General features: G+C 35.8%; 3 protein-coding genes across 9 annotated transcripts; 2 read left to right on the top strand and 1 right to left on the bottom strand.

The window, feature by feature from the left end:
- Positions 1-1,783: 1,783 nt before the first annotated feature.
- LOC119999380 (cilia- and flagella-associated protein 251-like) lies at positions 1,784-5,322 on the top strand. Of its 5 annotated transcripts, none has more exons than XM_038846904.1 (3): positions 3,215-3,514; positions 3,811-4,513; positions 4,568-5,322. In XM_038846904.1, exons 1-3 carry the CDS (start codon positions 3,512-3,514, stop codon positions 5,029-5,031), a joined length of 1,170 nt encoding a protein of 389 aa, XP_038702832.1. In that variant the 5' UTR covers positions 3,215-3,511; the 3' UTR covers positions 5,032-5,322. The 5 variants fall into 5 exon arrangements, with proteins under 5 accessions (XP_038702830.1, XP_038702832.1, XP_038702831.1 ...); XM_038846903.1 differs by having other exon boundaries at positions 3,811-4,369; positions 4,403-5,322; XM_038846901.1 differs by having other exon boundaries at positions 3,215-3,394; positions 3,470-3,514; positions 3,811-5,322.
- A 559-nt stretch (positions 5,323-5,881) lies between these two features.
- On the top strand, positions 5,882-7,818 carry LOC120000427 (AAA-ATPase At3g50940-like). Its single transcript, XM_038848508.1, has 2 exons — positions 5,882-6,965; positions 7,056-7,818. The coding sequence occupies exons 1-2, from the start codon at positions 5,943-5,945 to the stop codon at positions 7,548-7,550; spliced, it is 1,518 nt and encodes a 505-aa protein (XP_038704436.1). The 5' UTR covers positions 5,882-5,942; the 3' UTR covers positions 7,551-7,818.
- A 572-nt stretch (positions 7,819-8,390) lies between these two features.
- Positions 8,391-13,839, bottom strand: LOC120000426 (U-box domain-containing protein 45-like). Of its 3 annotated transcripts, none has more exons than XM_038848505.1 (6): positions 13,608-13,839; positions 12,663-12,757; positions 12,060-12,245; positions 11,832-11,939; positions 10,237-11,411; positions 8,391-9,413 (listed from the first exon to the last, which is right to left on the bottom strand). In XM_038848505.1, exons 2-6 carry the CDS (start codon positions 12,711-12,713, stop codon positions 8,624-8,626), a joined length of 2,310 nt encoding a protein of 769 aa, XP_038704433.1. In that variant the 5' UTR covers positions 12,714-12,757; positions 13,608-13,839; the 3' UTR covers positions 8,391-8,623. The 3 variants fall into 3 exon arrangements, with proteins under 3 accessions (XP_038704433.1, XP_038704434.1, XP_038704435.1); XM_038848506.1 differs by lacking the exon at positions 13,608-13,839 and adding an exon at positions 13,175-13,394; XM_038848507.1 differs by lacking the exon at positions 13,608-13,839 and having other exon boundaries at positions 12,060-12,336.
- Between the last annotated feature and the right edge of the window lie 844 nt (positions 13,840-14,683).

Raw genomic sequence — 14,683 nt, forward strand, 5'->3', positions numbered from 1 at the left:
TGAATGAGAGTTAATGAGGGGTAAAAGATTTGAGTTATAAAAATATCCTTGTCAAAATTAAAATAAGTGAGAAACTTTAATGGATAATTTAAAAAATACACAACAAAATTTTCTCTCACCTCATAAATCCCAAATTGAAGGGTTATAAAATGTTGAGTTAGAGAATTAAAGTGAGGGAGAATTTACCCTTCTTTCATCCCACTTAACTCTCTCTCCTCCAATCCAAACAAGGTGAAGTCACATCTCCCTCTCTAACCATCCGCAATTAACTTTGCAAAACATTAATTCAAGCAGGCGCTCAGTGAGGAAGAAGTTAGACCCATTGACCTATCCCAAATTAGCTCTGGTGTATCATCCTTCTCCTCTAAATCATCTCCTTCCACTCATTCTTTCTCTTCCGAACCATAAACTACCCAAATCATTTTACTCAAACTAAATCATCTCAATCCCGGCCAGCAGTGATCCAAATCATCATCGAGAATGATTCAAAATGAAATCATGTCAATTCCTACAGCGTAGGTTGGTTCGTTTAGAAAGGGCGGCGAAGTAAGGGCACTCGAAAGAAAAGAATAGGTACCCACCCCACTCTTCCTCAAATCCGAAATATGGGTTTTCTTTCTAGAGAAGGAGAGCAAGTGTGTTTCTTACTCAATCTTTTATCTGTCAAATTCATTTTACTCAAACTAATTCCATATTTTGCTTGGAGTTTATGTAGGCTACGATCCGATTTCGCTTCGAGTTGATGGAGTCGGCGAGTTCATCTTGCTAGGAAGTTCCGACAAGAACATGATTTTCTAAAAAAAAATTAATTATTATTTAAAAAAATGAATGAGTTTTATAAAACTTTAAGGTTAATGACGCTATTACAAAAAAAGAATGCCATTTCGATTAAAAAAAAAAAAAGAGTGTTATTATGGTATTTAAAATCTATCAGAGGTCTCATATGAAAAAAAAAAATTCCTTGAAACCCCAATTAAAATAAAGAACCCAAATATTAATTGTCCACTCAAAACCCATCATAAAAGTCAAATTGCAAGAAAAAACGAATCGTGTGGTTATTCTTATCCATATGAATTAAAAATTCATATATTTATTGATTTTTATAAATACATCGGACTCGCATGACTTTGTTATTTCTTAATTCAACTATTACAAGCTGTAGCCTAACTCACTAGGATCGGGATGCCTTGTTCTTAAGTAAGGGGTGTGCTTGACTTTATAAGATGTGAGATTCTTAACACTCCCATGCAAATGTGGATGAGTTATGCCAGACCCAATAAGTGGAATAGATGTTATGTCCAATAGGACTAAATTGCTCCGATAACCAATACACGTCAACAATATTGTTTTCTTTGGGTTTATCGATTCTCGTGGATACATCGGATCACGCGATTTTATTCTTTCAATAGGTCGAAGCCCAACAACTTTGTTCCTCCTGAGCCGAGCTACTACAGACCAAAATCCAACTCAATGAACAAGCTCATCAACTTTGTTCATCCTAATCCCAACTACTACAGGTCGAAATCCAATTCACTGACCAAACACATCAGTTACATATCAAAATCCACTCAATAGGATCATGAAAATGACTTCTTGTTAAGTAAGAGATGAAATTGGCTTTATATTATTATATCCATCACTTCTCCCCTACGTTTTATAAGTTTGTCATTTCTTTTAGCTTCTTTTTCTTTTCTTTTCTTTTCTTTTTTCTCTCTTCTTTTTGGGTATTTGAAGCTCGCAATAATCGGGGGTTTGCATCGTTGGTAGGCATAACCAGAAATCATGGATTGCAGATCGTGTTTATAGTTGATGGTGAGAGTCGGAGCACAAAGTTGATTTTGTTTTATAATTTTCTTATTATTCAATTTGATCAAAAGAAATAAATTATTTATATTTATGTGTTTGTTTTCGGGAGGCTTGTTGTTTAAGAAATTATGAGAAGTTGTATCTGTGTTCAATCATATTTCTCAATAAATTTCTCTGTTGATTTAGGCATGTTTGATACTTGAATCCTTCGTTTGTCAACAAAAATTCATCTCATAATACCATATCTTTTTACGTAACAAAACCTCATTTCAGTTGGTCAAAATATAAAGTACTTCTAAACGGACATGTTATTAATTAACTTTATCACAACGAGATCAAAAAAAAAACGAAAATAACATGTAACCCATCAATTTGATAGCCCGTGAGAGCCCAACAGATTTATTCATTTGATTTAATCAATGAAATAGTTTTATTTCCTCTTTTTTATCCCAAAATTCATTGTCCAAAATTCATTATTTTAATATAGATTCTATTGTTTATTGTTTTTTAAAGCACAGTCTAAAATTCATTGTTTTAGTTCTAAATTCATTTGTTTTTGAAATTCCAATGAAAAGACAATGGAATTAAGAAATTCCATTGAAAAAATAATGGAATTAAGATTTACCCGATAAAACTCATCGACAATTGATATTGTTAGAAATAGTTTTATGCACTAATTCTGAATATGTAATTTTTTTTTAAATCTAACATGTATTTTGAAAGTTAAAATATTATAAAATTTCGTTTAAAATACTTAAGTTCTCATGAACTACCACTATATCAATTACCTAGCATTATTGGGAAAAAAAAACAAAAAACAAAATCGAAGTGGGAATTCTCTTACTATCCATGTTAAATCAACATTATTTTTACGATTCTACCGAGTACGATTTTGTCCCATCCAAACACGTGAAACACCTTGAAACCACAATGGACAATCCAAACCCCTCTCAACGACCACATAATAATTGGGACGCCAGGAGGATCTGAGGAGCACAAATTTTTGGGAAAATCTAAAAGAATTATAAATATGGACTAGTATTTAGCCCAATGTATTTAATAGTATTTTTTTTATTCAAAACAAAATTTTAATTCATCTCTATCAAAACATTGAGTGTTTTGAATTTATATCCGATGATGTAAAATTATCAAATCGAATGATGATAAATTTAATTTTTATTTGAAAGAAAAAATATTTCTTTAGATTGGTTATATAAAATACTATACATACATGATTTTTTCGAAGGACAATACTATATCCCAAAATGTGATCATCAAACAAACCCTCAAATATATGTGACATTAAAATAGTTATTGATTAAAACTATAAAAATGAGATCCACCTAATATCTAACCTTTTATATTAAGGGTCTGTTTGGTGTACAATTTTACGCGAGCATTAATGCTGGTAGTGCACTGAACACAACGTAAAATTAAAGTTCCAAGAAAATTGAAGGGCCCTTGGAGTACCGAATCGTCAACCTCAAGCATCCGTTAAAAAGCCTTACCAGCTGATAGGGTCCAAAATACCAATCAAGAACTGAAAACGAATCTTGTGGTTATTCATAATCCATCACTTCTCCCCTAAGTTTGTCATTTCTTTTCCTCTTTTGTTTCGGGCATTTGAAGCTCTCGCAGTAATTGGGTTTTCCGTCGTTTGTAGGCAAAACCAGGAATCGTGGATTGCAGATCGTCTTTATAGTTGATGGTGAGAGTCTCAGAGCACAAGTTGATTTTGTTTTTGTTTTTGTTTTATAGTTATATTATTATTTAATTCACTCAATAAAGAAATTGTTTTATTTGTTTGTTTGTTTGTTTGTTTGTTGGAAGCTTATTTGTTTAAGAAATTGTGAGATGCTCTATATGTGTTCGATCATATTTGTCAATGAAATTCTTTGTTGATTTAGGCAAGTTTGATGATTCAATTCTTTGTTTGTTATGCAAAATCTCCGGAATTTTATGAGAGCTATTTGTTTATAGAGTTTCTTGATTTGAGATTCTCAGGAATCCAGAAAAACTGCCGGTTCTGGGAGAATAAGCTCCAGGCGGCGTATTTTGCGTACATGTGGAGTCTCAGGCGTAGCTATTGCTCACCATGCCTACGCAAAAGCACAGGATTTGAATGGGCCTATCGGTTCCATGGCTAAAAGGGTAGCCAAAATGGCCAAGTTTATCGAACCATTGCTTTATGCCTTGCAGTATCACTCTCTAGCACTCCTGTCGTTTATCGATGATCGTATATTAGCTGTTGAAAGAATTGTTGAGACTGTTTTTCCACCATCAAAATATGTGTTCAACAAGATTGACCAGTGTGTACAAATTGTGGAAATCCTGCCTGGGAAATTTGATGATGCTACCAACAAAGTTTATTTGGTTATTCGTCAATTTCCATTGTTGGATTGGTTATTGCTTCGTGTCATTTCCTGGCTCAACTTTTGGGTTTCTGTATTGATGGAAGCTACCAAGGAGAAGGAAATTATGGTGGATAAGAGCTGCACTGAATGCAATGTTGAACTGGCAACAGTTGAAGATGAAGCAAGCAAGGAATCCCAAACATACCCTGTTGTAATTGCAGATAGAGAGGCGTTTTCTCCCATTGCTGAAACTCCACAAGCTGAAGAAGCTGAGGGAGTTGATGTCACGGTCATGAAGAGCACATACGAGGAAGAATTAGAGAAGTGGGCAGCTGAAAACACAGAAAAAGAAGATCAAAAGGAGAAACACACCCAACAATCTGATATTGGAGACACAGAAAAAGAAGATCAAGAGGAGAAACACACCCAACAATCTGATATTGGAGACACAGAAAAAGAAGATCAAGAGGAGAAACACGCCCAACAATCTGATATTGGAGACACAGGAAAAGAAGATCAAGAGGAGAAACACGCCCAACAATCTGATAGTGGAGACACAGGAAAAGAAGATCAAGAGGAGAAACAACCCCAACAATCTGATATTGGAGACACGGAAAAAGAAGATCAAGAGGAGAAACAACCCCAACAATCTGATATTGGAGACACGGAAAAAGAAGATCAAAAGGAGGAACACGCCCGGCAATCTGATATTGGAGACACAGGAAAAAAAGATCAAAAGGAGAAACTCGCCCAACAATCTTATATCAAAGAAAAAGAAACCGACGAAGGAGGAGGGAATAACGAAAGTGATGAGAGTTCTGAAATCAAAGCTGACATTCTAGAGCTATTTGATGCTGCTTGGCACAAATAAGGGAAGGGAAATCAATGTCACGTTCTGTTTCTTATACATGGTGGTCAAGTTAGAGGAATGGATGGCAAATGAAAGGGTATTTCTTTGTCATTTTCGTATATAGATATGTATTAAGTAGAATATATATAATAATGTATTCACAAGTTCTGCATAACTTGTGCACGTTGATTAGTGGCCTAGCTGAAATAATATAGAATTTGCAGTGGGCTATTGTATGTACCTATCTGTAGGAGTTGTTGATATCACAACTAGTCTACTATAATTTATTACACTTGCTGAAAGTTTGGACAACACCTCTAATCCAACAAGGGTGGAACTTACCAAGTGGTGAGCTGGGCTAAATTTTCTGGGAAAATGCACCCTAAATTTCCAAGGAAAGTCCACTGAGATGCTTTTAAACTCTCACTTAGAGAAAATTTCTCAGTAACTTCTTTGTTGACATAAAAAGGAAAGTCTAGATTACTGAGCTGTCTCTGTACTTGTCTATAGTTTATACAGCAATGATCTTTTAAGTTCATTGTGCATGTAATTTATAGTAAATTCCTATCCTGATTAGGCTTCTCATGCATAATATGCCTCTAAGAGAAAGACTTTTATTTAACAATGACTTGTGATGATAAGAATATTTGGATATCAGTTCAAATATGGAATCTTTGTGATGATAGTTGGAATATCATGAAGGTGCACTGAGAATGTTCAAAGAACCGATGCGAAGAATATAATTGCTGATAGGTATGAATCGATCCTATCCATAAAACAAAAGGTTGAGTATACTCAACTACCTTGTCTTTTCTTAGAAGTGCTCAGGAACATTAAAACTGTCCTCTTGATCTATAAAAAGGCCACCCATTTAGAACTTCTATCCAATCTAACCAAGCTTCCTCCAATCTCAAAACCCAGAAAATCTTTTTATGGTTAACATGTTCTTTTCTGTATCGGACATGCCTTCAACACCATCAGTTTTGTCAGCCTACACGTCTGTCGCTGCATTGCTAATGCTTGTCAGAACCGTCTTCAACGAGGTACAGACGATGATTAGTAAGTTTCTACCTCAGAAGCTCAGAGAGAACTTGTTACTAAGACTTGGTGAAATATTTGGAAGTCTCTGCTCTCAAATGACTGTTCTTATCAGTGAGTACAATGGACTATCAGTCAATGAAATCTACCAGGCTTCGGAAACCTACTTGAGCTCAAGAATTACTCCTTCCATTAACGAGCTGAAAGTTTTCAAAGCACAGAGAGAGAAGAACATCTCGGTCACCATCAACAAAGGTGAAAAGGTCTTTGACATATTTGAAGGAATCCAGCTCGTCTGGGAATTCGTCTCAACTGAAACGCAGAAGTCACATTTCGACTATGATAACTATTCTCACACTTCAGAAACAACCGAAAATCGGTCATTTCGACTCAGTTTCAACAAGAGATACAAGGAAGTGGTGTTAAGGGCTTATCTTCCATATGTGGTGGAGAGATCAAAGGCTATAAAAGAAGAAAACAAAGCCCTGAAGCTCTACTCGCTCGGAAGTTTAAGTGGAGACTATGATGCAGGTCCGTGGGGATCGATCAACCTCGACCATCCATCCACATTTGAGACAATGGCATTGGATCCAGAGCTCAAGAATGAACTGATGGAAGACTTGGACAGATTTGTGAGGAGAAGGGATTTCTATAGGAGAGTTGGAAAGGCATGGAAAAGAGGATATTTGTTGTATGGCCCTCCTGGTACTGGCAAGTCAAGCTTGATAGCAGCAATGGCTAACTACCTAAAATTTGACATCTATGACTTGGAACTCAAAAGTATTCACAGCAATGCAGATCTCAGGAAATTGGTAGTCTCCACAGCAAATCGATCGATACTTGTCATCGAGGACATTGATTGTAGCATTGAGTTGCAGAACCGACAAGATGGAAGCTACAAAGAAAATGAATTTACGGTGAGTAAAGTTCTTTTTGAACCATGGAAACTGATTTTACATTATAACACTCTGGTATAAGTATAACCCATTATTCTTTGTCAATGACAGTTTTTAACACTCTCTGGATTGCTCAACTTCATCGATGGATTATGGTCAAGCTGTGGAGATGAGAGGATAATTGTGTTTACGACCAACTACAAAGACAGAATTGATCCTGCTCTGCTGAGACCAGGCCGAATGGACAAGCATATTAACCTGTCTTTCTGCACTCCAAGTGGGTTCAAAATCCTTGCTTCCAACTACCTAGGAATTAGTACTCATCACTTGTTCACTCATATTGAAGAACTGATAGAGGAAGTAGAGGTGACTCCTGCAGAAGTTGCAGAAGAGCTCATGAAATATGAAAACGTAGATATTGCACTCAAAGGTGTCACTGCTTTTATTGAAAGGAAGAAGCTGATGAAATGTAATGAAAATACTGCAGAGGAAAGAAAAGACGTCGTCGTTGAACAAGAAAAAGAAAGCGAGGGATTTCAAGGGAAATGTGACAGCAAAGTTAGGAAAAATCAGAGGAAGATGGCGAAAAAGGGGAAAGAAGGATGAACTTAGCTCCAGCTTGGTGTTCTTGCTGCAGTTATAAGTTGCTTCTATATGCAATAAAGGAAATGAGTGTGGTGATGCATATCAAGAACTGCTATTAGAAGCAGTAAAGTGTGCTAACAATTTGTTTAGAGTAGTTTTGCTGTGAAGATGACAAAAATACACATGTATGGTTGAAATTTCTACTAATTGAATACAGTGTTTTGGAAACAATGTAATGGATTATTGGAATAAAAAAGACTTGAAAGATTTTAATAAGCAGTTTAATGAAAATATTTCGCAAATACCAAGTTGGTTGCAGGATTTTTAATAAGCAGCAGATGGATAAGTAGTAAGCTCTTACTTGCCTTCTGTTATGGAAAAATCCCTCCACTGTCGAAACATTGGCAATGGAACCAGCTCTCAAGAAGGCATTGATAGATGATTTAGACAGGTTTGTGAGTAGTAGAGATTACCATCGGAGAGTTGGGAAGGCGTGGAAACGCGGATATTTGTTGTATGGTCCTCCAGGTACAGGTAAGTCAAGCTTGGTTGCAGCCATGGCCAACTACTTGCAGTTCCATTTCTATGACTTGGAGATATTCCTTGGGAATATCTACAAAAACTCAGATCTAAGAACATAGTCTCCACTAAAAACTGATCAATCGTCGTTGTTGAGGATATCAATTGCAGAATTGATTTACAGAATTGATGAACTGATCATGGGAACCAATGCAACTCCGCATAGATTGCAGAAAAGCTCATGTAAATTTAAATAACCATCCCCTAACATACAAGGATACTGATTTATATAAACAAAACACACCACTACACAAGTACCATCTTCAACATAGGAGAAAAGGCTGATATCAAGGCGACTCTAATGCTTTAATTATGAAATTCATGGCTACATATATTCCTAGCCAGAAGAAAGGCAAGGCAAAAACAAAATCCATAGATTACAATGGCCTGTACAACTCTTCTTCTCTATGGAAACGAAATTAAAAAAGAAGAAGCAGAAGAAGAAATCAATGACGCCCGAGGGAGTATGACTAAAAGAGGGAAAAGAAGATACAACAGAAATTTACAGCACAGAATCAAAACTGGGAAACCGAATAGCTCTTGCTCTTCCAGAAAAAGCTAAAAGCTTTTCCCATCTTCCTCCTTGACGTTGATTTACAAAGAGGATTTGACTCTGGGGCAGGCATTACCTTGGAGCTACTCTCAGCTCGCTGTAGAGTAATATCAGGAGGCGGTTGATCTCGTTGCCTCTGCTCGCGAAACAGCATCAATAGTTTTTGAGCCTTCTCTCTCCCCCTTGTTGTCCCATTGACAGAGATTGATACCAATGCAGGTATCACCCCTTCCTGTAGGACCATTTCACTGCATTTCTCACTCCCATTACACAGAATCAAAAGACATGAGGCTGCTTGTTCCTGTTCAATGGGTTCACCAGCATCCAGTGTTGCTGCAAGCGTGCTAATAAGGCAAGGTGCAGATACAATTTCTTCTCTTCCTGGTTTACTCGAAGCCAAATATATCAAGACAGCTATGCACTTTTCAATCCAAGTATGGTCCCCAGACAGAGCAAGTAAAGATTGGAGTCCACTAATGATGCCAGCTGAAAGAAGGTTTGAAATATTAGAAGGCTGAGAGGCGAGATTATAGAGGGCATGAAGGGCATCAAGTCTGCACAGGGAATCTGCTTCACCCTGAAGGATCCCAACTAAAAAGGGAACACCCTTACTCGAGCCAATGATAGACTTGGCTTGTTCAAGGCAAGAGAGATTCAGGTAGAGGGCCGTTGCTGAGCCATTGGATTTTGTGTTGGAGATCATATCCTCCAGCAATTGTACCATGCCAGCTGCCAACATCATTTCCTTGTTCCTGAAATTCACCAGAGAAAAGACACTGTTATTAATTATTTATTAATAGATATCCGTATCATACAATTATGTTATGAGGAGCAATACAAGTCAAAAAACAAAACAGATTAGCGATAGAGGATATAGGCATATAGCAACTCATACTAACAGATTAATAGAAAACATACAGCTCTTTGTTAATCCAGGATTGGGACTAGTCACTAATTTTCTGCTCCTATATCTAATAAAGTATCTTGACAAAATTAAGAGACATTGCACTAGCTTGGAAAAAAGAAGAAGGCATGTTCCTATTTTAGGAAAGCAACTCTGTTGTCTGTACTATGATTTAGTCACTTCCTAATCATAGTTTTCCATATGAAATAAAGATTCAGCTCGACTCACAAAGATTAAAGTGCGACGTTTTTTTTATTTGCATAGCATGAATTACTATGAACAAGCAATGTGAAAGAACATGGTGAAAATCATAAATCTGAGCATTGGCAGCCCAGGTTAGAGGAAAGAAACCCATCTTCAAAACACCAAATCCTTTTATCTGAAAAAGACAAAATAAAGAAGACAGACAACAAACTTAGACAACCATCTTCCTGAAGAAAGGAACTCAATTGACTACATTCAAAGATATCAATGATCGGAGACAAGAATGATAGAAAGAATACAAGAAATATTTAGCAAACTATTATTACGTCATCAGAAACAGATCATTATATTACAATTATCTCTCTCTTTTTTTCATGTATGACTTGAGGAATTTTGATAGCAAATATAAAACTTTGTAGATATTTTTACAGATGAACAGGGTAAATATGAGGTGAAGGTCTACAAACCTGTCATTGTTGACAGCAAGATTAAACAAAGCCATAGCAGCGATTTCCTGGGCCATCATGTTCCTTTCACGAACTGCCAACTCCAGAAACCCCATTAGCGCTTCAACAAAGCCATGAGACCCCAAGAAAATCCTGGCCTCCTCATCATCCTTCAATAGGAGCCGTACTTGTTCTGCAACTTCACACTTTTCCCCCATGTCTTCCCCTTCATTCAAGGTAGTCAGAAAATTCTGATATCTATCAAAAACATCAAGCTCAGACACTTCTTCCTGAGGAGATAAAATTTCCACTTCATTTGATTCAACCTCCTTGATGATTCCGCTCTCTTCTAAAGGAACAATCTTTACCTCCTTCAATTTGCAGGAGCCAACACTCTTCACCGATCTTGAACTTGAGGACTCTGGCTGAGACAAAGCAAGCCTCCAATAGTTCAGATCAAGGGATTCAGGGGGACCATCTGGAATAGGCACACCATTCTGTTCACACCAACTATTAATAAGACCTTTGACACAGTAATTAGGAGTCAAGCAAAGATGAAAGAGTTTCTGTTGAGTCTTTGGACAGGTGTCATGCCCATCACTAAACCATTTCTCAATGCAGATCCTTTCATACGTTTGTCCTGATGCAATAATGACAGGATCATGCATTAGTTGTAATGATATTGGACACCTCAATTCTTCCGGTGGAACTGGTATCTGCCCAGATTTCCTAAAGGTTGGCTTAAAATTAAAGGAACTCAATTTTGTCAGCTGTCTGTCAAATGCATGACCATTCCCACCAGACCCTGCATCCTCAAAAGAACCCTGGACTGTTGGCGAACAAGGTGTTGAGCCCTGTGAATCATTATCATCTGCAAGATCACTTCTAAATAACTTGGAGTATTTTCTCATAAGATGTAAGAGATAAGCCACAATCGATTCTTTCCGCTTGTCTTCTTCCATACGAGCTCTTTCTATGAGTTTCTTGAGAGCCCTTCTCTCCGTAAGAGCTGCTTTCGACGAGGTAACACCAAGTTTAGTAGCAGCTCGGTGAAAAGATTCAAGCTCATTACTGTCATTTGATTCACTAAATGTTCTCCCTTGCTGAAGCAATGCAATTATTTCATCACCAATTTGTTTCTCTAGCGAATCAAGCGAGAATTCAGTATTCTCAAGTTCGCTTACAATCTCCAGAATCTGAAAACAATTTTTGACAGGGTAAAGAAAATACTTAAAATAAGAAATTCATATTAAAGTAAAAGCTTGAAAAGTCACATAGCATAACCACCAAGGATAAATAGCTTACAGTAATTATAAAAGCATGGAGGAAGATTGCAGCAATCACACAAAAAAAATCGTTGAAAGAAAACAGAGAAGTTTAACTAGTGAAAGCACCAAATATAAGCCACAAGGTGCAAGGTTCGATTCTCTCCTCCCTCAAAAAATTGAGAATATAACCCCATAACTTATCCCAGAAAAAGAGTCACAGAAATATCCCAAGGATCTAGCCCCCACTCTCAATTGTTAACTGAATTCACTTGAGATGCTTATCCATTGTTTTACCAAAATAAGATTCCTTACAACCATGAGTTAACACTGTCTCTACTATAAAATTACCTGGCTTCCGATGGCCTGTGGTACAATATCTTCCACACGTCTGAGACTATCAATCAGAGCACCCTTCGCTTTTTCAAATTTTAAAAGAACAGAATCCCCAGTTATCGCCTGTATAGAAAATATGTATACATGATTGAACATTCTCCAGGAGAACATCTATATTAGAGAAAATAAATCACAAGCCATCTCATCTCAAATAAAAATATTAACATTGAATATAAGTCATACCAAGTAAAGTTTACTGCAATCTGAACAATGCTGAAGAACATTCTTGGTCTTCTCAAGGGCAATGTGCAATGAACACAACGCTTGAATGCCGGATCTGCTCCTAGGCCGTGCTGCTTCTAAGGAGGGGAAAATTGACAAGATTTTGCAATAAGTTGCAGAGAGTGACTTGCACATTTCTCCATGTAGCTGCATATAAATAATAACACTGTCTCAGTTATCTACTTCAGGCGATGGAACAATTAAAAACTGTTAACTTTTTGCAAGTTACTTATATCCCCTGTCGACAAAAAATTTAAAACAATTTAGAAAGATCTTAGAAAAAGCAATAGCAATGGTGCAAAAAGAAGTAAGGTACCTTGTATACACTATACAGTTCGTATAAATTCAGAAACTAAAGCCACTGAACATTCATTTCAAATTCAGCATGCTAAAACAAATTTCAATTTGTTATTTATGATCAATCTCACAAAATGCTTCTGAACTAGCATATATGTTGAATAACAACGGATAAATACTTTCTTAGTTAAGTTTAAACAAACAGTCAAGATAGCAAAATGGGCAGTTCCTACATTCCAAATTTCCTGCAAAAAATCAAGCACATACCTTGGCATCACTAGCTGCAAAAAAATTTTCTTCAACATCAGCAATATCCATAATCTGCTATTATCTTGGACAAATAAAATGAAAATATATATTGCCTGAAATGAAAAAGGGAGAATTAAACCTGTTAGTAAAACAACCATCTTCATATTACTAAATAAAACACGTTCAAACAAAAAGACAACAAATGACAAACTCCAAATTGTAACTAAAGTTAAAAGAAACTTTCGTATTATCCAACAAGAATAGAAAAATGAAATTTAAAAAAAAAAAATCAATCCCATTTTCTTGGATATATAAGTTAAAATCAACCAGTAAAACCACTTAAAAATTATTCATATAAATCTGAATAAAATGGCTTAAAATGTTCAAATTCGTGTCTCAAAAACCAAAATAAAACTTTGTTCACGAGGGAAAAAAAATCCAACAGAGTGAAAAGAATTGAACACAAACATCAAATACAAATTTTTTTTTTAAAAAAAACAACGAGAACGCGCCAAGAACTCGCAATAAACCTGAACAAGCACGCCAATTTGATTACGACGTTTCCTCGAAGATCCAAACGTGTTGTTAACAACACAACCAAACACAGAAGGATTTAAAGGGCAACCGTGATTGAAAGGAACAAACAAATTGATTCAGACGCTCTCTCAGATTTCACCAATACAGGACACGGAGATCACCTTCACCTCTTTAATATTCCGAAAATAGAAACAGACACAACAAATCAAAATTATATCAATCAGAAGAAATGAAGAAACAAAAACCTATAAAAGCACCTTCCAGTCTTGAAAACACGAAGTTAGAAACAGAAAACACGCAAAAGAAAACACGCAAAAGACAGCGAAAACGAAACAAACCAGATTAAGTAAAAACACCAAATATTCACAACTCGGAAACCCCGAAAATCTAGGGTTTGGGAAACAAAACGAAAACAAAAACACGTACCGGAAAATTCGAAGGAAGGCTTCATACAATAGCATTTACAAAATTCCAAGCAAACAAACGGAAAATTAGGGTTTGCATGATCTGTTGTACTATTCCATCTCATTACAGTTGGGTTTCTTCCTATTCTTTCAGGCCTCAAATCGGTCGTTTCGCAGAGAATGAGTTCTCGCAAGAGAGAGAAGAGGGATGAGTTTTGGCAAGCTTGAAAGGTTAAGGAACATGTGAAAATGCTCAAAATAGATTTTTTATTTCAAGGGAAGTGGATTTAAGTGGGAAAAAAATAAAATAAAAAAATAATGACTGCGAGTGGGAGGTTGAATATAAAATATAATTGGAATTAAAATAATTTTGAATAATTGGGGAGTTTTTGAAATTTTTGCCGTTTATCAGTTTGTCGCCCCGGTTCACCGGCCGACAGTTGCCGACCTCCTCGTTTGTCGGTAGCAGATCTGTCATAAATACTCTAAATTACAATAATATCCTTTAATTTGATTTTTTTTAAGCGATGGAGGTGAATTCGAATCTTGATCATCATAATGATATACACCATCATTATAACTCGAACTAGTAACTCGGCTGTGAAATTTTAATTTTAGTTTTTTTTTGAAAACAAATGAGACCCGAACTCGAAACATCTATGAGATACCACACACATGAGTATCATATAAATTACTCACGATTTTCTAATTTTAATTGAGTTTTTCAATAACGATAAAAATAACAAAACAAATAATTCCTAGAATTGTGAATTATGATGCCTTTAGTGCGTTAAATATAACCATAAATGTAACAATGAGTACATTGTTGTACGGTTAATAATTTCCTATTATGCATCATTAATCATTATGTATCTAAACAAACAACTATAAGAAGATGAAGTTTCTCATCTCTTGAAGTTTATTTTTCTAAAATTGGGATGTTATCATTTGAATACCCAATAAAAAAATATTAAGGGTTTTTTAACTAACAAATGGCTTATGATGTATGAAATTAATTTAAGATATTATCATATATATAAGGGTTTTTTTAATTGTATACTAAAAATATTTTATTTTCTTGTTACAATTAATGTTATA

Source organism: Tripterygium wilfordii, chromosome 6 (assembly GCF_013401445.1).
Source record: "Tripterygium wilfordii isolate XIE 37 chromosome 6, ASM1340144v1, whole genome shotgun sequence".
In the NCBI taxonomy this organism is placed as follows: Eukaryota; Viridiplantae; Streptophyta; class Magnoliopsida; order Celastrales; family Celastraceae; genus Tripterygium; species Tripterygium wilfordii.

Coding starts and splice junctions, on each gene's coding strand:
- LOC120000427 (XM_038848508.1), top strand. CDS start 5,943: ATGGTTAACATGTTCTTTTCTGTATCGGACATGCCTTCAACACCATCA. Junction 6,966..7,055: donor ACAAAGAAAATGAATTTACG/GTGAGTAAAGTT, acceptor TGTCAATGACAG/TTTTTAACACTCTCTGGATT.
- LOC120000426 (XM_038848505.1), bottom strand. CDS start 12,713: ATGGATATTGCTGATGTTGAAGAAAATTTTTTTGCAGCTAGTGATGCC. Junction 12,246..12,662: donor TTGCAGCTAGTGATGCCAAG/GTATGTGCTTGA, acceptor ATTTATATGCAG/CTACATGGAGAAATGTGCAA. Junction 11,412..11,831: donor CACAGGCCATCGGAAGCCAG/GTAATTTTATAG, acceptor AATTGTTTTCAG/ATTCTGGAGATTGTAAGCGA.